Source organism: Lolium rigidum, chromosome 3, assembly GCF_022539505.1.
Source record: "Lolium rigidum isolate FL_2022 chromosome 3, APGP_CSIRO_Lrig_0.1, whole genome shotgun sequence".
NCBI lineage: Eukaryota > Viridiplantae > Streptophyta > Magnoliopsida > Poales > Poaceae > Lolium > Lolium rigidum.
The window spans coordinates 395,880,306-395,903,501 of NC_061510.1; the positions used below are offsets into that span (position 1 = coordinate 395,880,306).

The following is a 23,196-nucleotide window of genomic DNA, read 5'->3' on the forward strand; positions in this document are numbered from 1 at the left end:
GTGTGCTTTACTCGTCATCATCCAGCAGCGGAGGTATGCCAGGGCGCCGCCGGACGTGTGAGGGGAGCTAGGGACGGCGCCATGGCCACGAGGAAGACGGCGGCGCGCTCGCAGGGACTGTCGGCGGCGAGGGAGAGGCGGAAGCGCGCGGCCAGTGTTCAAGGGAGAGAGAGCTGAGAGAGAGGTGCGGGGGGGGGGGGGGAATGCAAGGCTTGGACGGGGGCGGGTGGGCAGCCGCGTCCCACGCGTGGCTCTGCGGGTCGCACGAGGCGGTTTTTTCGGATGCCCTCAGCCGAGCTCACTTGAGAAGCTCGATTTGAGCTTCCCAACCCGACCAGGCTGAGGGGCGTTTTCCGTGCGAGGTGGGCAGTGCCCAGTCGGACCGACCCGACCTAACAAACAGCAAAAACTGAGAAAAGGTGGGATGAGGTGGGAAAATCTGAGTTCACCCGGGCTGCCAAACACACCCGGAGTCTCCGGCTTTGCAGTATCAAGTTTTTTTTATAGGGCTAGTGCCTCAGAAACCACAAATGAAGTTCGAACTGGATTGTGTTTATTTACCTTGAAAATATGAACCGGCAACTGGATTGTGTTTATTTACCTTGAAGATATGAAATAAGGAAAATTCGAATGATATTCTTTGTGATGATAATGCCAAAAAAGATCAAGTTGGCCCATGTGTCTTTCTTCCTTTTCCTTATGTCAGTCATTAGAGGCCTCTTGACTTTTCTCTTCCCTATTTTAGATTTTTTGTGCGTAATCGTAATATAGAAATTATCAATTACAACCTATCTTTGCTTAGTGGGCACAAAATATCCATGCTGCGCCTGGCGTAAGAGCTCATTCCAAACATGTGGAAATTCTTAGTTTTAATAACAAGAAATTTAGTTCACTACTTGCAAAACATTTAGTTATTCAAATGTATAAGCAGAGTTTTTAGATGAACTCGGTTAATCATCCTAACCAAGATCAATTGTTGGCCGCGTAATGGATCCTGCAACACTATTTTTGCACCCCCAACCAAAACCTCCCACATTAGGATTGCTTGTTAATGGTTGATCAAACTTGATGGATTCCCTCTCCGAAACAAGAAGTTTTGGCCTGAGAGGTACTTGACTTGGTTCTGCTTCACCTCGTTTTTTTAAGAATACCGAGTCGGGTTCTTCTCCTGCCAGTATCGAACAAAACATGCTAAAAAATATCTTCATGGATACCTGCTCGATTTAGATCGCGAAAATCGTACAGATTTTATGAAACCATATGCGATGACTCGAATCCATAATTAATCCTATTTTCGATAGGACCGTGAATCTAATATTTTAGAAAAAAATAAGTCTCTTCTCTTTAATTTTTTAACTTCAATTTATTACCCTAGAAAAAGAAAAACCTTCTGCCAAGAAAATTTATTACCCTAGAAAAAAGAAAACCTTCGTGCTTTAAATCTGTGGTATCCTTCAAATCTTCGCTATCCTTCCTGTCTTCGATACGATCCACAGAACATGTTGATCTTCTGCCAAGGCAAGGCCTTCTTTGCAAGCAATAGCTTCTAAAATGCCTTGGACCATAGGTGGAGAAGGTACAACAAGTGGAGATCTCACCACTTGATCTAAATCCACTTCGGCTAATTAGTTCTTGACGAACCGAAGGGTGGATAAGGGACTCTCGAATGTATATCTTCATGAATAGATTTATGTCTCGCTGGCCCAAATTGCCCAGAGAGTAACAATTACCTTAATAAATTCCCTATGCTCCGGTTTTTGATAAGGAAAAAAAGATCAAGTCCTTTGCAGTGCAACACTTGATGTTCCGTAAGTTCTTCACGTAGTAGTGCTCAAACACACCTTATCATTGTACAATCCAGCAAGGAATGGCGCCGATTATCATTAGCAGTGGTACAAGTTGGATTTGTCACCATATTGCGGCGATGACATACTTCGCTTGTTGGAAGAGACTGGTGTGCAAACCTCCATAAAAATACTCATATGTTGTTGGGAACTTTGGTCTTCCAAAGAGTAGTCTAAGATTTCTGCTTGGTAGCTGAAGATGAACTAGCAGGCCGACTTTTGAGCCAATCTTTTCTAACTTTCCTCGTTGCAACCATCAACTGATCGATAAGCAGAACAGGAAGAGAAGGTATCCACTCTCTCAAAATGCCACACCCATGTATCATTTTGGTTAATAGTGCTGAACGGGGTTGACTTGATTATCTCAATACCCGTGGGAAGAAAATGTTCCTCTAACGCTTGAGATTTCCGCTCTCCACAAGTAGAATCAACGAGTTCTGATTTCTGAAACTAAAATAGGAGGGTTATTAGTTCTAGGTATGGCTGGGCAAAACTGAAACCGTGCAAACCCAAGCAAACCAGCTAAGGCCTCATTCGGTGCCAGCGTTTTTTTGTGTTTTGAGGAGTGTTTTCAGGAGTGTTTTGGGTGAAAACGCCAACCACCCAAAACACTACTCAAAACACTACAAAACCTCTTCTACCTAAAACACTTGTTTGGAACACAGGTTTTGCAAACGAGTGTATTCAAGTGTTTTCAACACAAATGGATAAAAATTCAATCTTTTTTAACAGTTTAAACTAGACTTATATCACAAATAAAAACATGATCTTATTAGCTCACTAGAATCGATAGAAGATCAATAATTACAATGAAAATAGAAATTCAATAATTGGTACGGTTAGCTCATCGCCTTAGATCTCATAATCCACTTTTCGGACACATGAAACAAATAGAGGAATTCAAGAGGTGTAAGAGTACGGATCCATGCAAATAAATAACGTTTCAACTCAGTTCCAACAGCAAGTATCTTCAGACACTGAAGCTAAAGACTTGCTAAACAATAAATTATCCAGTATTATTTCAGCTCAGTACTAACAGTACATATCTTCAGGCCTGGTCCCTAATATCTTCAAGCACAGCAAAGGGCAGCATGAATATAAGTCTTCTCTAAGCCATGCTCATCTATAAGTACCCTGCATCAATAAACAAGTTGAGAGTAAAATGAAACTCTAACTGGTAACTAAGCCTTCCTGGCAACTAAATTGCTACAACAGGACCATCATCATAGATCAGTGCACTTAAAAGCAGATAGTTAGTATTCTGATGAAATGCTAGACGACAATCATCGAGGAAGTTCTAAGTAGTAAAAGTTATCTTATGCAACACTATTCAGACCACCAACTGCAAGAGAAAAAGATGAATGAGTGCAGTGCTTCATAGGCCCATATATATTTAGACAGGCATTGCTATTCCAAGTGCACATTGCTATTCCAAGTGCACAGGAAGAACATACAGCAACTCTACCAAAACTGAACCTCACTTAGCATGAAACGACCATCGCTAGCAGTAGCCCACTGTTTAACTTTCACTTTTAGTTCCGAAATTAGCTGCTAAATAGGTATGAATTTGTATTCAAAAACACGACCATTTCTTTCCCTCCATACCGACCAGGCGGTCAGCGGCAGGGCAATCTAATGTTGACAAGGAACATTTCTTACAAAGAATGGAAATAATATGCAAACATATCTACTTATCTGTTGTTAACGAGATAGTGGGTGACGATGCAAATGCTCCTACCTTGGTCAGCATGCATACTTGACCAATGATCATTATGCAAATTTCAGACCTGGCTTGTAATATGCACTTCTTCAACCATTCAGTAGATAACCATCTCATCCAAATTCGAGGTTGGAACCGTTCGCGTTTCATTCGTCAGCCAGAGTGTGTAGCTAATGGCTAATAGATTTTCTATACATCAAGTCCAGAAACCAATCAACTGATCCTAACCTTTGAAGCCGGTCCAGTACAACAAACTATCAAGGAGGACTAATCTCCGTTGAGACATGGAAGGTAACTGAATCAAATCCTAACTAGCATAGAGACACTGCATAACAATCAAGATCCCAAATAGCAGCGAATTTTGTACTTCTATAGGCAATTCATGCGAATCTCACATCAAGAATCAAGAAACGAACCAGATCCAACATCAAGAAACCGTAGACCTAACATCAATAACCGGATCCCACATCAAGAACATCGGGAGAGGAGAACATGCTTACAGAAGAATCCTCCTTGGCCGGAGAAGAGGGGCGGCAAGCAAGCGCTAGATGACGTCGAACGGGAGAGAGGGCGAGCTGGTCGCGTGTATCTCCACCCTCGCCGGCGGTGACGAAGACAGGGCGCTGGAGGATGGCGTCGAACGGGAGACAGGGGGCTGGAGGGACGACGTCGAATGGGAGAGAGTGCGGCGGACGGAAGGCGTCAAACGGGAGAGCTTCTGCGGCAATCGCCTTGCGCCGCCGCCAGCAACGAAAACGCGAGGGGGGTGGAGCGTTTCGATTCCACCCCGACCCGACGTGTCTTCGGGTGTTTTCTGGGCCCTAACCCGGCCAAATCCGGTCCACCGAACGGCCTACGAGTGTTTTGAAGTGTTTTGGAGTGTTTTAATCTGGCCCGAGAAAAACACCTCAAAACCGGCCCAAACACTTCTGAAAACACTGGCACCGAACGAGGCCTAATGGTGAGGTAGTTCATTTTCCTTCGCAAACGAAATCAAAACTTTCAATCTAGTTTCAAAAAATAAAATAGCCGAAACCGGCTAAACCGGTCAAACCGTTTTTGTCCATCTCTAGTTCTGGGCTCAACAGCCATCAGCCGCGTGCTTCTACGAACTAGGAAGCCAGTTGGAGACGGAGTGCACCGCACTGTGCCGTGGAGCCTGTGCTTCTAGGAACTAGTCTGGGCCTCAAACGTTTGGCCATTTGCTTGGGTTCTCCCAAGGTCCGGTCTCCTCTCAAAGTTCCCACGCAGCCCTCTTGTCAAAGCCCAGCCCAAGGCCCTCCACCACGACCACAGGCCCGCTAGACTACATCCAGTAGTGTTTCGTTGCTAAACTATGGCCATTCTTCTTCCACTAGGAAAGAAACTAAGGCTTAACTAGTGTTTAATTCGTCGCTAAACTATGGCCATTCTTCTTCCATTATCAGGAAAAAAAAACTAAGCCCATCATCTTCTGACAGCTGAGGCTTAATTTGTCAGTAATCTCCGTGGCTGGGACCTGATTGCCTTAATTAATTAAGGAAGCAAAAGTTGCAATTGGATTGCGTGGTAGGATACCATGATGGAACCATTTGGCTTACATTTCGCTTAAAGCGTCCCCTTTTGTGCTAACCGAAACGGGTAACCCATCACCAAGGATTAACCCGCACTCTTCTCCTTGCAATCCCATGATTAATTCCCTGTACCTTCAGCCTTCAGCCTTCAGGCTCCAAGCCTCCAAAGGTTCCAACTTCCAAGGGTTAACAGCGATGAGTTATTCTCTGTATAACATATTATTGATTGTGACTAGTTCATGCTATTTGTTTTAATGTGGCAAGTTCATGTTTCAAATGAACGCGGTTAGTTCATGTTCGTAGGGCAGCGCAGCTGTTAAGTTTGGGATCTCCGCGCTAGCAATGCCACCTCCATGTCGATGTCGTAGCGAGCCCTGACCCGCCGTCTCCTCCTCCTCCTCCTCCACCACCACCACCATCACCGCCACCGCCTCCTCTATCTCCCGTTTCTTCTGGTCCACCTCTGCCACGCCTCCACCATCACCTCGCGTGCCATGTGGTGGGCCACCACCCTTGAGACTAATGTCCAACCAGGCCTGCCCCTCGATAGTCATGAGCTTGCGGGCGGCCTCGTTGCGGTGGGCGTTCTAGAACGACGGGGGCAAGGGACCGCTGCTCGTCGCTAACATCCGACGCATCTCCATCATCGTCGAGGTCCACGTCCACCCACGCGCCGGCGGGGGGATGCTGCACCCCCGCTAACGATGCATGCGCCTCCTCCAGCAAGTGGGGCCTAGGCGTCCGCTAGGTCCGCGTCGGTCTGAGTTCCTAAAGTCACCTCTAGCGACAATATCACAGCTGTTCCACCTCCTCCCTCGCCGCCCCGACATGTATTGCGACCTCCGCCTCCCCCATCCCCTCGGTGTACAACATGTACCGCTACTCGTGTTCTGCTTGTTGGACATACACGGTGGTCTCCTTCGCCTCGAATGCCTCCCTCACAACGAGCTTCACCATGTCGAGGTCTCGCGGGAAGCGGACACGCGCCATCTCTCTTAGGCGGGCCTAGGCAAATGGCCAAACGTTTTAGGCCTAGGTTTTCCCATCCACCTCGACGACGCCTCCTCTCTTATAACCACGACCAGGGCAGGAAACAACAAGGCACGCGCGGGACGCCGGTGATGCAGTTAGTGACGGAACAAGCATGTATTAATCGTCACGACGTCCATGGCGGCTAGGCCTGCCCCCCAATCCAAATAGACAAGAGGTGAAAGCAGCCACGTTCTATCCGTAGGTCGATCCGAATGGATCGAATAAGAAACCAATTTATGTCCGAAATGGATCGACCCACTAGAGATGAGTAAGAGAGTACAATACCCAGCTATTCCCTGCATAATGCATACTACCATCTTGCCTTGTTCACGTTATTTCCTTTTTACTACTATTGTGGTTAGTTTCACGCTCTTTGTTTTACTGTGGTTAGTTCATGTTCTTAGGGAAGCTTTGTCGGCCGAGTACTCTACCGAACACGTACGTATAGTAGTGGAGGCCGGCGGGACGACGTGAGTACATTTAAAATGCTTAATCACTCACGCAGGGCCGGATCATGGGGTGATGCATGATGCTTACGGTTGACCGGCTACGCTGCTTAATTGTCAGGTAGAAGAAGCATCCAATGTTCAGCAACGGGTCGGGGCCTCTCTCACCGTGGTCCGGTCGGTCGCGTTCCTCAGCTCTCGTCTTCGAGATCTTCTGTGTCAAGCCATGAATATTTGTGTTGGGAACTCCAGTTGTTCTGTTTGGTTTGCACATTTCTGTCGTGCAACTCTCCAATGTTTAGCAAATACTCATCCGTCTCAAATTAATTGACACATGCTTTAAAAAAATGAGTGAACCTACACATTAAAACACGTTTAGATACTTATGTATCTCGAACAAATTTAACTAAGACTGAGTGAGTTAATTTGAAATGGAAGGCAATACTTAGTTTGTGGCCTCCGCCGCCCTTATGTTTAGCTTGCAATTATGATATAATATTGGGAGTTTATCTTTGAAAATATTGGGGATGAAAAGTGTTGATTAGACTATGAGTCGATGCATGCTAAAAATCGGAAGAAGCTTTTTGGGAAAGAATTTCTAAGAGCCATGACTATCATATGTTTTTGTGTTTAAACACTTTATTCTTGTGACCCTCACCTCGCATCCGAGGCGAACCTATTGCAAGAATGACCGGCTACCTTTCTATATATTATACATAACTTTTGTTTTAGAATGAGGGTGTCACTGACTATACATACATGTAATGTAATGTATCAAATAAACATGGTTTGGATACGGTGTCGTGTGCACCCTGTTTGATGAACCTGGCACGCTCCCTACCCTCCATAGCATATTCTAATGTGCTTATCTTTCTTTTCTCGATCATTGTCTCTTCACCTTCGATTTTCTCCCCTTGCACAATCACACCGTTGATGACTAGATTTTTAGATTTTGGTTGTTCAGTGCCACTAACAATGTGGCATGGTAAGCATCAATGTAAGCCTAGGAACACTGACTTTATCCATATGGCCGCTAGCCAACTCTAATGTTATCGAACATATCCACATCACCGGCCTCCCCCTCCGGCATCTTCTCATTTTCATTTTTTTTTCGATAAATTGCGCTTTATTACTCAAAGTTTCAAGCAATACACCTAGCCTATGCATAACCAAGATGCACACAACCGTCCAGAACGTTAAAATCAGACAAAGTCACTACAAAAAGTGGAATAAAGAACATAGCTACTCATCCGAAACAACCACAGGAGGCAAGATTCTACGACTATGTAGCCACTCATGTTGGGTAATAAACTCATTGGCCGTTTCCTCCAACCGTGTAGACACCTTCGTAAAGGGGTTGCGGTCCTCCAGGAACTGGAGCGGTGACCATAAACGGAGAAAAGCCATACACCAATAGATGCGTAAGTGAAGAACATTTATCATTAAAAATATTATCATTTCTACATAGCCAAAGAGACCATATTATGACAATCGCTCCCACCCTGATAAGAACCTTAAACCTAGAATCCACTCCATTCAGCCTATTGCTAAAAATATTTGCAATACTTTTTGGAGGGTATAAGGTAGAATCTATCTGAATGATTGACCATATAGAGCTAGCAAACCGGCATTAGAAAAAAAAATGTTTTATTGTCCCTTCTTCATGACAGAAAACACATCTCGTATATCCATGTCAGTTACGTTTTGCAAGGTTATCTTTAGTAAGAATGACGCCATGACGAAGTGCAAACACCTTAGTTTCCAATGGTATCTTCATCTTCTCATTTTCGTACTCCTAGTTCGTCGTCGGAACAACTTCACTCCCTATTGTCGATGTTAGCAGAAAAATAATGTAAAATAACATGTATTTGTACCGTGTCCGTGAAATATTGAAATACCACATGTATTCCACACTATATGCGTGAACAGGTATGATTCGTGTGCCACCACGGGTCCATGTCAAGCCATGACACGGCAAAGGCACCTCCTCCACTTACACGTGGGCCCCATCACGGAGCAGCTTCGCGGAGGCGCAACGCACCACCCCCTCGTGCACCTGGGGAGCCACACGGCGAAAGGCACACTTGATCTGCACACACACACACACTCTCTCTCGGCAGCACGGTGAGCTTTAGCTAGGGAGGTGGGTGGAGCCAAGCCGTGGGAGGGGGGAGGCGACCTACCTACCGACGGCGGCGCGGCGGCGGGGGGACAGGTGAGGCCGGCGCCGCGAGGTCAGGAGGCAGCAGCCAGGCGAGCTCCCCCCGCTCCGCACCGTCCATGGCGGCCAGCGGCGAGGGGGGCGGCGACGCCTCGGCCGCGGCCAGGCGGCGGTGGGATCTCACCAGCAAAGCGCCGGAGAACATGTAATGGCTACATTAGTATTAGTAGTACTAGTTAGTACTTATTACCAGCTGCATTTTGTTTGTCTGTATTTTTCCTGTTGGGGATTGTTTACACGGGCGTGGTTCCTTAGCAATGTTGGTTAGTCAGAGCCCTTCTTTTGGCTCGCTGCGTTAGATCCGCGGGGGGCGTGCATGATTTATGTGGGTTTTCGCGATTTAAGGGGATTTTTTTTTTGCTTGGTCTAGATTGGCGAGCTAGGGTTTCAGTATCGGAAAGGGGGAGGTAGCTTTAGCTTAGCCCGCAAAATGTCTCTTATTCAGCTGCTGTTTGCTTGTATGAATCCTAGCAGTAAGATTGTCTCGGAGCTTGGTTGACAGAAGGAATGCTCGCCAAGGATCCCATCAGTTCTTCTAAAGATTTGAGAGTTTGCCTTTTCCCCATTCTTCGAGAGACATAAAGCTTGGAGTGCATCGATGTCCCATCTTGTTTTAGCATGCTTGAAGAACCATTCGAGGATGCTCGAGAAATTTCTGATGGAGCTGCCTCTGGACTTCTACTGGCCATTTTTTTTTGCGGAGAACTGGCCATTTCTTAGCTGTCACTCAAGAAATTTCTGATGGAGCTGCCTCTCTACTGGCCATTCTTTTTTTTTTTTGCGGAGAACTGGCCATTTTTTTTTAGCTGCCACATATTGCAGGAATTTTTAAATGCAACTGTTTCCGAAATCATAAGCTGCCCCATGTGAAGATTTTGAGATATTGTCGTAGTGGCCGGCCTCGTTCTTAGGATTGGGCAAGTTGACTTTCTGGGATCCTGTTCAGATACTGTATCGCCCGCCGGTTGAGATCTGGTGATCTTTGTCAATAATTACATCCGCTAGACTTTCTGTGCATTGTCGAGGAAAATCGTATGCGTATCTTGTGTCTTAATAGATGCATGGCCACATAAGTGAATATGTTGTCACAGATTATTTCCTTTTTTATTCAACACTAAGGCATAGGCTGAAATGCTTTTATTTCATCTAGAACGATTTGATTCAGATATCCAATTTGAAGAGCTCTGAGAAATAGGAAATTATAGGTTTGCACATAAGAGGTGTCCAAATAGAAAATATTGCTAAACTGCTATTAAGTTTATACTTTAGGGTCAGTGGCCACGTATATATGTGGGCATTATAATTTTTTATGGGGGACTGGCTATCATAATGCTCAAGTTAGAAGCCTACCACCATTTGCCTGAATGCACTAAATGCACCTGACTTCTAGTTCATCATTGGAGAGTGCTTAGAGTATTTCTTTATGTACTGAAGTTGCTTGCATGATATTTGCGGTGTATAGTTTATGAGATTGTATCTTTTATTTGTACAAGGTAGTTGAAGCCTTCAATGTTTAATATACACTGTACTCTAATCTATTCCTCTCATTAGAATTCCTAGAAAGCTCCAGCTAGCTTCAGAGCTGTACTTGTATTTATATTCTTTATTTTCTGCAGTCCAATGGTGAAAGAGGCTGTGGAAATCTCCACGGATGAAGAATCAGACGGTATTGTTATATGCCCGCCAGATGGTAACACTCGTGATTGCGAGGAAGTTGTTAGTGGCAGTGAGCATGATAGTTCTCCAGAGGGACAAGCAACCTCTGTGGAACCAGTCATAGACGGAGAGACCGAGGAAGACAAGCTTGTAAACCAAGATTCGCTGAAGTTGATCGATCAAGAAAATTTGGCTCTTCCTAAGTCACCAGCAAAGCCTAGTATGTCTGGATCAGAGAGGTCCAAGCGTACTGTTCCTCAACCATTCACTCTCTCAACTCAAAGAAGGGCTTCTGCAGGAGGAAATGGTGTCGTGGCTCACCCATCCAGTGATGGAGAAAAATCTGGGCAAGGAAGTAGCGCCTCTCCAGCAAGCATGATAAAGAAGGTATGCTTGATATCTCTGTGATCTTTAACATTGTATTATGATTGCTGGCTGCTGCCAATGTGACGACGTGCCTCTAGTTCTGGAGTTTATTGTAGATTACAATTTTATTTTATTTTTGGCCCTAATGCCCATGAAATTTCTATAAATACTTGCATTGCTATGGTAATGTTTACTAACTACTACCTCTGTTCCTAAATGTAAGACGTTTTGGAATTGAACTCCCAAAATGTCTTATATTTAGGAACATAGGGCGTAGATCATATGGAAGCTGTCTTATAACTAGCTGGAGTATGTTGAAGAGCTCCTTTGGCTTAATAGATCATTTCAGTTGATAATGCTTGGAACAATCAACATTGTAATATCGCAATGTCTTCTGATTCAAGAGCTCCTTTGTGTGCTGAAGTTTATTTTTCTTCTCTTTTGTCAAGGAACATCCTGAATTTGGTTGTGAACATGAGCATGCATATTTGATGCATGTTAGTTGATGACATGTGTCTTTTCTTTGTTCCCAACTGTTGTGTCTATTTCGCTGAAGATGTCATCTTGTAAGCTTCCTATGGAGAGCTGGTTCTGTTGACAGAATTATTCTGTCCATTACTGCAGACAAATCTGATGGCACCTAAGAAGACTTCGCAGCCTGGTCATACTTTTCACCCTCAAGAAGACGATTCCTGTTCTGTGACTTCTTCGTATCCTTTTCTAATTTATAGTCTACAGTTCTACACTGTTCTATCATTATGTGCCTATAATTTTAGTTTTTGGAGATGTTCTTCCAATTTTCCATTTCAAGGCTCAAGTCTGAAATATGACTAGAAAATATACAGTGTTCTGGCAATTTTTGTTCTTGTGTTTTTGGAAGATCTTCCAGTTTGTTCTATCAAACCAAAATCTGTATCTTCTCAATTGACATTGTTCTCTGAACTGGAAACATTGTCAACATGATGTTTTTCCTGAGCTGCACAAAGAACAACAACTTCGACAAGAGCTGGCAAAACTAAGACAACTGTTGCCTTTGCCCCTACATTTGTATGTGACGACCGTGCTGACAAGAGGAAGGAGGTGTGTATGCAATTTGACTATGTTATGACAAGACAAAACGATCATTTAGTACACAAAACAATTAACTGCTATTCATACCTAAAGAAAACCTGGTACTTACAATATTACTAATTCTTCAGTTCTACACGAAATTAGAAGAGAAGCAGAAAGCTTTGGAAGAGGAGAAGAACCAGGCTGAAACAAGGAAAAAGGTAAGAACATACGTCGTTTCATATCATGGGTCATTTTAGTCTTTTAGGCCTTAAGAAAAATGGATTTTCGAGCATTATTGCGTGATGCATGCTGCGTATATCAGAAATATAATTGGAATTGTTATAGAACTATAACCAGTGCAATTGAAAAATATAGTTTTGTTAGATTATGACTATATCTCCCTATATTGGGGCTTATTTGTATATTTACAGTTGGGCAATAGCACTATATATGTATATCAAGATTATTGAATAACATGGTATCCGAGCCTAGGTTAGACCCTTCCAAATTCTAGCCCTTGGTCCACAACCTCCTGCTACTGGCAATCTTCTTTGACCAAATGCATATCTTTTAACTTTTTGTTGATAATGTCTTTCTGTAGAGTGATTTAACTACCATTACTAACATTTCTCATGTTCAATTTTCGTGTAGGATGAGCAAGAAGCAGCTTTAAAACAACTAAGGAAGTCCTTGGTCATCAAAGCCAAACCCATGCCAAACTTCTACCAAGAAGGCCCGCCTCCAAAGGCTGAGCTTAAGAAGGTAATCCTGATTTCTTGTATTTCTGTATAAAAAGAGCACTTACAGTTGCTTATATGTGTTTTGTAAATCATTTCTTGTATTTAATGCAAGAGATATTTCCTAGGAGAATGCTGTATACATCACTGTAATGTGCCAATTCCTTATTAATAAATGTGTTGTTTTCTTCACTGAACAACACTAGTTGCCCCTAATACGGAGGCTTATCATAGCTGTAATTTGCTCGACAAAGTTACATCTGAAAAGGATTTCCAATTATTTTTCTTGAGTAACTGTTGATGCATCATAGCATGGTTTTAGGGTAATGTCCAAGTGTAAAATTTAGCCAAGTTTCCATATTGTTAGCTGTACCGACTACCGGCAAGAAATATGACAGGTTTGTGGCTTTGTTCTATGAAGGTGGCTCCAACCCGCGCCAAATCACCAAAGTTCACAAGGAGAAAGAGCTACAGTGACACACCGCCAACCCCAGAGTCAGCAACTGCCAGCGCAGCATCTCAGCGGTCACATCGTCACAGCATTGGAACTCCTAAAGATGCCAACAAAGCTCAGTGCTCGCCGAAGAGTGGTGTAGGTGCCAAAGCCAGAGCCGTCAAACCTGTGAGCTGAAGGCCCTCCGAAAGACCATGGAGCAGCCAAGCTTGAAGGGCCACAAATCTCGCTGTACAAACCCTAACTCAAGGCTTCTCCGCTTTTATGGCATTTCGCGATTAAGTTAAATCATGTAAGGAGTCAGTCACCTGATCGTTTAAAGCCCTCGACGAACTAATTCGTGAGCTGAACTATTGTATTTCTATGGTGGATGTTTGCCTGGGTAGTTTGCAGATTGTCTCAAGTTCTGTTCTATTCACCATCTTGTTATGTGTTCTGCTCATGATATTGTTGTTATTACCACTGCTGGATTGGATAATGGGCAGCAACAACTACTAACACATCGCTCTGAAACGGATTAGGTAAGTAAATGGTGAACTGAGAGGAGCTCATGCATCAGGTGCTAGTGGCGGGTTGTCTGGTTGAATTGACACTTTTCCTGTTAAGCTTTGAATTTTGCAAATTTGCGGGAAATGCTGCAAAACCTGTCCCACCATGAGAACGGCTGGGCTACTGTTACATCTGGAAATAACTCCATGACATGGAAACCCCTTAGCAATAACTTTTTCAACGTCCATTTTCAAAATGGTAATCTATTCACGTTTACTTTTCAATCTGAAAAGGAATGAAGCACTACTAACGTCAGGTATCAATTTTTAGCAGATAAACTGACCTTTTCCCATTCCCCGACCCAGTTTTCAGAAAATAAAAGAAAATGCGGAGGAAGAGGTTTATATGGGACACGATGCCTTATTTTAATTGAGAATTCAGAAAGACACCCTGTTATGTTTATTTCGAAAAGAAAAGATCATGTCCATTTACCTGTCGCCTCTTCTTCTTTCGTCTAATCTTTCTGTACAGTTCCAACCTGTTGTGACAAGTTTCGGAGGTACACATCTCAGAGTTGATGCTCCATTTGACTGGATTTATTGTTATTGGTACACGTAAAATCTCTGTCTTTAATCTTTTGTTTATTGGTTCTTGGTAGTTGGCGAGTAGTGCTCCAGGGCCCAGGAAACGGAGGAGATCTGAGCTTTGTTTCTTCCCCTTCTCCTGATTCCCTTCTCCTGGTCAAACACAAGGAAGATCGATCGAAGACCGCTTGGACAAATGGGATGAAGGTATGTTAATCGTCCATGCGATTGGATAGTTTTCATTTTTCAGTTTTGGTTTGATTTGATCTGCTTCGCATTTCCGATCGGTTTCTCTGCTGTGAAACTTCGAAGTTTGCTTTGATGTTCATCATCAGTTTGATTAGCAAGCTTTTAGCAGCCCTGCAGCTCCCCTGCTTCACCTAAACTCCAGACTTAATTCTGATTAGCCATCTTTGTGTAGTAGTATCTTCATCTACAACCCTTCTTCCCAGGAAAGAAGCAACCCTGTAAATCCATTGACAGCCTACTGAAGTACTCATTCATCCATTCCCAAGTCAAGATCAATGGCTCCAAGAACAAGAACTAATGGCAGCACAACCTACCGATACCAGCAGTTCTCCGCTCTGCTATCCTCGGCGGTCCTCGAATGGGTCTTGATGCTGCTGATGCTGCTGGAGGGGCTGCTCTCCTACCTGGCCACGTCCTTCGCGCGCATCTGCAAGCTCCCGCCGCCATGCCCGATGTGCGCGCGGCTCGACCACGTCTTCGGCGACGCGCGCTACCGGGACCTGATGTGCGGCTCCCACAAGGCGGAGGCATCGACCTGGGCGTTCTGCCATGTCCATCATAACCTCGCCGATGTCCACGGCATGTGTGAAGGTTGCCTGCTTTCCTTTGCCGCCGACGGCAGGTCGAACCTCGAGACCTACCGGTCGTTGACGGGGAAACTTGGCAGTGTTGGGATCGGCGACGTGGGTTGCAGGCATGGCTCGAGTTTGGGAAGCGGGTCTGGAGGAAAGGGCATGGAGGAGGGTGCTTTGTGTTCGTGTTGCTCCGTGACAGTGAAAGGCAGATCCTTCCCTTTTGCGGTTCTTCAGAGAGATGATGCTGATGTTGACATTGGAGGGTTTTCTAGAGATGTTTCGAGAGATCGGTGTGTCGATGAGGTCGATCATGCTGGGTATAGTGTGCTCAAGACCTCTGATTCTGAATCGGAGCTCCTACAGCGCATCGGTGAATCTCGAAGATCGCCGAAGGATGCCGCCGCCATCAATAATTTGAAGGAAGAGTTTACTTTTGGTCATACAGAAATAAAGATTGCAGATGGCAATGCTGAGGAGGAAGTACCCAATTACTCTGAGCTGGCACAAGTTCAGGATCATGTCACGGACAAAATCCATCCTGAAGATCCAAAGGAGTGTCCCAACATCAAAGCAAACATTCAGTCAAATGATCTTCCCAGAACAGATGGTGAAGAGATCACTAGAAATTCTGGCACCAGAGGTATGCATTATCCATCACAAATATTCATATGTTTTCCCCGTGTCATTCTTCTATTTGCACATGTGAAGACAATGCCATCTTCTCTTCCTGTAGATAAACCAGAAGATGATGTTTGGCACAATGCCCTTGATTCCACTGAGGAGTCGCCAGGAACTACTACTGATAGTGACAAATCTGCAACAGATGAGCCGAAGCCTGAATTTTCTGACAGAACCACAACACGGCAGGATTCCTTCATAGTTCATCATGACCTGAAGCTGCTGCTCTCACAGGTCTCCACCTCTTACCGGACACCTGATCCCTCGGACGTCTTCGCCGCCGATACACCGAACTCACAGGAACAGCAGCATGAACAGGCCGTACTGCGCAACATCACCAGAGTGCTCTCTCTGCAGAGGAACTACTCAGGTGTCTCTGACGGCAACATATTCAACACTGAAGGTGAAGCAGAAGAAGGAGGAGAATGCAGCAGCACGGTTGATGCGCTGAGGCGGCAGGTGGAGCTGGACCGCCGGTCCATGGCGGTGCTGTGGAAGGAGCTGGAGGAGGAGCGCAGCGCGTCGGCGGTGGCGACGAGCCAAGCGATGGCCATGATCACGAGGCTGCAGGAGGAGAAGGCGGCGATGCGGACGGAGGCCGCGCAGTACCGCAGGGTCATGGAGGAGCAGAGCGCGTACGACCGCGAGGACGCCGAGAGGCTGGCCGGCGAGGTGCGGGACCTCGAGGCCGAGGTCAAGAGGTGCAGGGCGGAGCTCAGCGACCAGGCGATCGCATGCGACATCCGCGACCAGATGCGGCTCTTTCCGCGCCCGAGGGGAGGCCGCAGCGTGTCCGGACTATCCGCAGGGGAAGAATCCTCCGGCGGCTTCGTGGACGAGGAGAACGCTTACATCTCGAAGCAGCTGAGAAAGCTGACGGACAAGCTCCACCGGTTCTCGAACGACAGCAGCCGGATCATGACGGCAGACCTTGCCGGCGACGAACAAGAAGACGTAAACGACGGTGGCGAGGAGGAGGAGGACAGAGCGGAAACCTCGGAGGTCGGGAGGCGCGTGAGGAACGCTGACAACTTCACAAAATGGCAGCAGCTTCAGTACATGGAAGTGACCAAGGTCCGCGGTGGAGACAACGGCGCTTTGGTCGGCGGCGAGAGCGAGAACATGGCGGTACTGGAGGATGAGATCTCCGAGCTCAGCGGGAGGCTGCAGGCGCTGGAGGCAGACCGGAGCTTCCTGGAGCACAGCGTGAACTCTCTGAGGAACGGAAGGGAAGGCGAGGCGGTGATCCACGACATCGCCCACAGCCTCAGAGAGCTGCGAAGGACCCTCGGAAATGATGTGTTCGATCGTTAGCTCACAAAGTTTCAGAAGTTTCAGAGGTTGGCCATGTGACATTACTACAGAGTACAGAGGTAAGAGCATCTCCAGTCGCGTCCCCCAAACCGTCCCCCAAAGCGATTTGGGGCGCGCCGGACAAAAAAAGCGTTCCAGCCGCGTCCCCCAAAGCCCTTTTTTGTCCGGCGCGCCCCGATACGGTGTCCGGCGCCCCGAGCCCGTCCCCGTCCCACGGGGGACGCACCGGGACGCCGGACACAACGAAAGCGAGGCCAACCGACGCGGGCCCGACCCGTCAGCGGCACAGGGAAAATTCGTCTCACACTCCCGCCAAATCCCGCCGCGCACAGGCCTCCCAAAACATATCCTGCCGCCGATTCATTTCTCCTATCCCGCCGATTTCTTTCTCCCTCCCGCCGTGCACCCGCCGCCGCCGCTACCCTCTCCCCATTCCATGGCGCCGCCGACAGCCCCCAAAAAGATGGCGAAGAAAGCGGCCAAGAAGCCGCCGGGCAATGCGACGATAGGGGCGAAAGCGCCGTTCGCGAAGCCGCGGAAGGCGCCGGCTGCGAAGAAGAAGCCCGAAGGCATGACCGAAGATGAATGGCAGCAAGATTGCCTGCGCCGGAAGCTATCGACGGCGGAGCGGAAAGGACGGAGGGCGGCGGAGCTGGAGAAGAAGGCTCGCGGCGGCGCGCAGCACTCGCGCATAATCGCCGGGTGTATCGCCGCCACCAACGCGAGCCCATATAGTACGAACGTGCCGGTGTACGTTCGGGAGTCTTCTCTCGTCGCAAGCCGCCTTCTACAACGACGGCCCCTCCGCCACTCCCGGGTGCGTGACGCCTAACTTGTCGCCGCACTACCGGGATGCGCCGCCGCACGGCGGCTTCAACCCCAACAACCACTACTCCCCGGCGTACGAGCAACGCGAGCAGGACCCGGTCCGGACGGCGGCCCTTTCACCGGCCGCAGGGGTCCGCTCGAATACGACGGCGCCGGTGCTGAGGAGGACGACGGGGTTGAGGAGGAGGACGACGAGGAAGAGGACGGGGTGGAGGACGACGAGGAGGACGACGTTGAGGACGAAGAGGGCGGCGACGAAGAGGGCGGCGAGGAAGAGGACGACGAGGGTGCCGGTGACGATGATCTCGTGGAGGTAGACGCGGACGGCGTGAGGACGAAGAAGAAGAAGAAGAAGAAGGCGTCGGGCACACGAGGCCCGAAGTGGACGGTTCTGGAAGATCTTTGTCTCTGCGAGTCGTGGGCGACGGTGAGCCATGACTCCATCATCGGCGCCAACCAAAAAGGCGGGAAGTATTGGGCGAGGATCAAGGCCGAGTTCGATGAGCGCAAGCCGATCAACAGCGACTACCGGAAAGTGCCAATGAAGAGGAGCCAGAAGGCAATGTCGACGCGATGGGCCATCATCCAGGCGTCGGTGAACTCCTTCCATGGGTACCATCACGACTTAGAGACCAGAGGCGACATCGGCGCCGACGTCGGCCAACTGGTACGAATGTTTCTTCCATAATCCGTAGCGCCCACATTGTGTTCGATGAAATGACTCTGCTTTCTTTGGTTAGTTTGATCGGGCTATGGAATTGTACGCCAAGTACTCGGATGGTCACGAGGCCGTTCGCGCCGACGCATTGCTATGGCAAGCTCAAAGTGAATGAGAAATGGAAGTTGACGCGCTCGTCGTTGTCCAAGGGGAAGGACGCCATTGATCCGGACGCGTCGCCGGCAACGTCGGCAGGGCGTCCTACCGGCAACAAGGCTGCCAAGGCCGCCTTGGCCGACGCTGCGTCGTCCCGAGAAGACGCAGGCGTCGATCACGAAATGCCTCGCCGACGTCTCCTCGACCTTTATCTCCCGCGACAAGAAGGCCGACCAAAGGTGGGCCGAGCTGCTCAAGAGGCAAGAGGAGAAGCCGGAGCTCAAGAAACGCAGGGACGACATGTCCCCGCCGAGAACGTCGACGAGAGGAATGTCTCCCCGGACGCGAGCGGCGCACAACTTCTTCAAAGGCCGGATCCTCGACGACATCGAAGCCAAAATGGCGGCGGCGGACGCGGCGGCCCCGGCAGCGGCATCGGCATCGGCGGCAGCGGCAGCGCAGCAAGAGCAGGGCCGACGCGTCTTCTACCGCTACACTCGCGTCGGCCTCCGCGTCGGCGACGGAGCGCACGCACCATGCACAGGAACAGAGCGGATCGCGACGAGGTCGTCGTGCTCGACGGGCCTGCGTCGACTCAGGACACGACGCCGTCGACCAACCCCTTCTTCTAATTTGCATGCACCACCGGTCCGTAATATGATCGCGCGCCCAGTACTTTGATCGATCGCCGCTACTCCGATCGCGACGAACCGGCGGGAACGATCTCTTTTGAATGCATCTATTTGAATTTCTGATTGGGGGCGGCGTTTGGGGGACGCGGCTGGGGAGCGACGTCCCCCAAACGCGGCACGAACAAAACACGTCCCCCAAACGCTCAATCCGGCGCGCTTTGGGGGACGGTTTGGGGGACGCGACTGGAGATGCTCTAATAATTCTGCAATCATCTTTGCTCTAAAGTGATCTTTAGTCTGATGGAAGTTCATTTGAACTTCTCATAAAAGTTATCCTCTGATCGATTCAGTGATTAGCACTACCAGTAATTTCCATCTTCGATCCTTGTGATTTTGTGATATAGTACTACTGGGTTTGAGCTAACTGAGGGGTTGTGCATGATGTAGGTTGTAAATAATGATGAGACTGGTTGATTCCGCTATGGGCTATGGCAAGCATGTGTGAATACTGTGGCTGAACGTGTTGGTGGGTTTCCAAGTTCGCCGGGATCTTTTTGCGTGGAGTGTTTGTTGTGCAATGCATCCAAGAATCAGAGTGTATGATAGTTGACTGAATTTGCACCTCTTTGGTGTACATATTTTCTTTTGCACCTCTATCTGTTTGTTGTCTACAGTTTTCTTAGTCCTTGCTTTTGGGTCAATATATACTCATCATCGTCCTCATCTCCATCCATATACCCTGTAGACTTAAAGTTGTAATTACATGTTGCAGAATTGTGTACGTCTAATTAATGAAACAAATTTTAACTAAGAAAAAAAATGCTTTGTTTGGCCCATCGTAGACGAACCAAGTTTTAAACCAAACAAACATGAGTCAAGTTTCAACACTGACTAGATATCAACCCTCGATTGACCCAAATGAATTCCGCTGATCACGAGGAGCTTCTCGAGCACAATATAATAACAATGTAGTAAAAACTCATGAGAAACAAGAAATCATGGTCATGAGTGTTCTTAAGTTAGTTTTTAGTTTGCTAAAACTTCTTGGTTGTTGTTTAATAGTTTTGATTTTTCTTCTTTCTATTATTTTTTTCTCCTATCATTATTTATTTCTTGATTTTATTTTTGATTCTCATTTTTTGTAATTTCCCTAATTTAAATCAGATCCTTTTTAATGTTACTAAAAGAAATGTTAAAACTACATTACTATTATTCAAAGTAGTTGAGGGTTTCCTTCCATAAATAGTTGGGTTCTTTTAGAAACAAATTTTCTACATTTTGTTTGGTAAACTGATTTTGTCGAAAGGGGAAAGGTACCAACAACACCAACTTCTTCTAGTTTCAAAGTTTTGGAAATACTTAATACAACCACTTGGAAAGTAAGGGAGTCAGGCAAAAAAATTCCACTTATCTACCTAATTAGTTTAGGTATGTTGTAATTAAAAAGAGCATAACCATTTTTTAGGCCAATCACTCTTTTGACTTTGGAGTAGGACTCCGTATCAATAGACTCCCTCCATACCGATTTATTAGAATATTACACATTTCGGGAAATAACTCTAAATATTAATTATCATATCATTGGAAACTTCTTTTGAATATGAAACCAATGGTATAATTTTTATGACATATGTCTAATATTTTGTTGACAAAATTAATAATTTTTTCCACGAAGTGCGTAATACCCCTCCGGCCTAAAATATAAATCGTTTAAGGATTAGTCAAAAGTCAACGTCTTCTAATTTTATAGACAAAAACATGGACAACTATAACACTGAATCAATATCTATAGATTCATCATATAGTATATTTTTGGCCCAAACCTTATAGTCGATTTGGGCTAGGCTGATACGAACATGTCGATTTTGGCCCAGTCGACTGGATCATATTTTTTTAAAATCCCTAAAATACGTCTTATTTCGAAAATTAATAAAAATGTATTATTTTAAAAATGTAGGTTCTCCTGCACCGAGTGGGTCAATATGTTCCTCGAATCGTCACTTTCTGCACTATCGTCCTCTTTTAACAAATTACATTCAAGATAAAAAAAAGTTTATTTTCACCTTGTTTGAAAAAACTTAAATTTTAAATATTGTTCATGCATTATAAAAAAATAAGTTCACATATTTAAATTTGTCATAATTTCTAAAATATTCATGGAGTCGGCTAAAATATTTAAATGTTCAAAAAATGATCGTGTTGAAACAAATATCATTTTCTATTTAAAATGACAACAATACTTTGCAACAATTGATTTTTCAAATAATAAAAATGTTGATTAAACAAAAAGCATAAATCATAAATGAAATATAGGAAAAATAAATAAAAATTTAGAAAAACCAAAAATAAATAAATAATTGAGTGCTACGGAGCTGGCGAAGACTCATGGAAAAAGACCCACGCGTGTCGGGGACAATACACTGCTCCTCACCCCGCCGCTGGGGTGGGCAGCTATCGCAGATTGGTCTCAGGTTGGTGATTGCTGGGGATGGCTGCCATGACTGCTAGGGCGATGATGGCCAGGACGTCGTCGAGGAGTGACCAGGGTGGCACCGCTGGTCGGGTTGGTGGCGGAGATCCTGTCCGGTGGCGCCATGACCGGCGGTGAAGGTGCAGGGCCGGGTCGGGTGGTGGTGGAAACCCCTGGGTGTATCTCGTGTCGCCTCTCCGGTCCTCTTCGTTGCGTGGTTTGGCCGGTTTCGGTGGGTATCGACCCTACTCGACCGTCTCCTAATTTTTGGTTGCCGACCTAGCCCTCTAGGATGCTGTTAGGGTTTGGTGCGGCGGATCTTGCAGGTTGCCGGCGAGTGGTGTGGGGGCTTCTGGCACGACATGAATAAAGGATGCGGTCCTTGGATCCCTCTCATGCCATGCCAAAGATCTGCTTGATGCTTGTATCCATTCATCTAGCCGGAGTGTCGAGTTCCGAAAGGCTCCGCTGGCAAACTCTAATGGACGATGTGCCTAGAGATTGCTAGATCGGATGGTATTCGATAGTGCGCGACCATGTTTTTCTAACCGTTTTGTTTCAGAGGGAGCGAGGCGAAGCTGCTGTTGCCATCTTGGGACATGGCTTTAGTTTCATGATGAAGCTAGTCACGGAGAATGTCATTAAAGCTAAAATCTGTGAACCAATAATGATGGTTCGAGTCCTCGCGCCGATAAGGTTCTGTCTTGATTTTTTTTTTTTTTGAACAGGGAAGGGTCCCGAAGCACCCAGAAGCTGCATTATATTTCGTCGGTGACAACACAATTTACAAAGAGGAACTCTAGGAAATTTAAAGCTACAGACAAACCCTCAACTTTTACAACCAGGACCCTCGAAGAAAAAGCAGAAAAGCAATCAGGTCCCTTGCCACCTTCCTCGCGTCGGAGTCTCCAGTTGCGGCCAGCAGCAGCACCGCCGGGGACGAAACCACTTGGGATGCAACCACCGAAGAGCGCCGCACTTCTGGAGATGTAGAGCCTCCACTTTAGCACGCCGGCCAGGAGGTTATTGATGAGATGACGCCAGCGAAAGATCCGAAGATCAGCTGAGAACGCCAGAGCTCGGAGCAGCCGCCATTCGGCCATAGAAGTCGACGGCAGGACGGCCGGAGGTCGTCGACAAAGCGCCACCGAGGATGTGCTCCAATGAGTAGAAGCAGCCAATCTTCCCCATCGCGCAGATCCCTCAGCATCTATCGTCCCACCCTTTCTTCCTCCATCTCCATGATGGCAAGAGAAAGGATGAAGAACCACAGATCTGAGCAAATCCGCCCGAGCCATAGACATGGGCTTATTGAGAGAGGAGCCCCGGCCAGATCCGCCTCCTTTCTTTATCCACCATGGACGCCAGAGAGGGAGTCGAATCCTCCGCGCCCCAGCGCTGCACGCCAGCGCTAGGAGCAGGCTCAAGAACGGCATAAAGCCAAAGCTCCACAAGGGTAAACACGACCTAGATCTAATCCT

The 23,196-nt window shown here is 46.8% G+C and overlaps 2 protein-coding genes and 1 long non-coding RNA gene across 6 annotated transcripts; 2 read left to right on the plus strand and 1 right to left on the minus strand.

Annotated features, from left to right (window-relative positions):
* Positions 1 to 2,770: 2,770 nt before the first annotated feature.
* LOC124700848 lies at positions 2,771 to 4,320 on the minus strand. Its single transcript, XR_007001845.1, has 2 exons — positions 4,065 to 4,320; positions 2,771 to 2,978 (listed from the first exon to the last, which is right to left on the minus strand). It is a non-coding gene; the product is annotated as an uncharacterized LOC124700848 (long non-coding RNA).
* A 4,555-nt stretch (positions 4,321 to 8,875) lies between these two features.
* Positions 8,876 to 13,503, plus strand: LOC124704563 (protein WVD2-like 1). Its single transcript, XM_047236834.1, has 7 exons — positions 8,876 to 8,961; positions 10,433 to 10,859; positions 11,463 to 11,548; positions 11,825 to 11,918; positions 12,038 to 12,109; positions 12,543 to 12,653; positions 13,050 to 13,503. Exons 1-7 carry the CDS (start codon positions 8,876 to 8,878, stop codon positions 13,257 to 13,259), a joined length of 1,086 nt encoding a protein of 361 aa, XP_047092790.1. The 3' UTR covers positions 13,260 to 13,503.
* A 403-nt stretch (positions 13,504 to 13,906) lies between these two features.
* LOC124704564 (myosin-binding protein 1-like) lies at positions 13,907 to 19,972 on the plus strand. 4 transcript variants are annotated; one of them, XM_047236837.1, is made up of 5 exons: positions 13,907 to 14,130; positions 14,230 to 14,362; positions 14,577 to 15,619; positions 15,713 to 17,030; positions 19,693 to 19,972. In XM_047236837.1, exons 3-4 carry the CDS (start codon positions 14,680 to 14,682, stop codon positions 16,969 to 16,971), a joined length of 2,199 nt encoding a protein of 732 aa, XP_047092793.1. In that variant the 5' UTR covers positions 13,907 to 14,130; positions 14,230 to 14,362; positions 14,577 to 14,679; the 3' UTR covers positions 16,972 to 17,030; positions 19,693 to 19,972. The 4 variants fall into 4 exon arrangements, with proteins under 4 accessions (XP_047092793.1, XP_047092794.1, XP_047092792.1 ...); XM_047236838.1 differs by having other exon boundaries at positions 14,580 to 15,619; XM_047236836.1 differs by having other exon boundaries at positions 13,908 to 14,130; positions 14,608 to 15,619; positions 15,713 to 17,031; positions 19,501 to 19,972.
* The last annotated feature ends 3,224 nt before the right edge of the window (positions 19,973 to 23,196 follow it).

What these genes read in the sequence shown, in the direction of transcription:
- LOC124704563 (XM_047236834.1), top strand. Translation starts at nt 8,876, where the DNA reads ATGGCGGCCAGCGGCGAGGGGGGCGGCGACGCCTCGGCCGCGGCCAGG. An exon ending in CAGCAAGCATGATAAAGAAG is followed by an intron (nt 10,860 to 11,462) that starts GTATGCTTGATA and finishes CCATTACTGCAG; the next exon opens with ACAAATCTGATGGCACCTAA. An exon ending in CAAAGGCTGAGCTTAAGAAG is followed by an intron (nt 12,654 to 13,049) that starts GTAATCCTGATT and finishes TGTTCTATGAAG; the next exon opens with GTGGCTCCAACCCGCGCCAA.
- LOC124704564 (XM_047236837.1), top strand. Translation starts at nt 14,680, where the DNA reads ATGGCTCCAAGAACAAGAACTAATGGCAGCACAACCTACCGATACCAG. An exon ending in TAGAAATTCTGGCACCAGAG is followed by an intron (nt 15,620 to 15,712) that starts GTATGCATTATC and finishes CTCTTCCTGTAG; the next exon opens with ATAAACCAGAAGATGATGTT.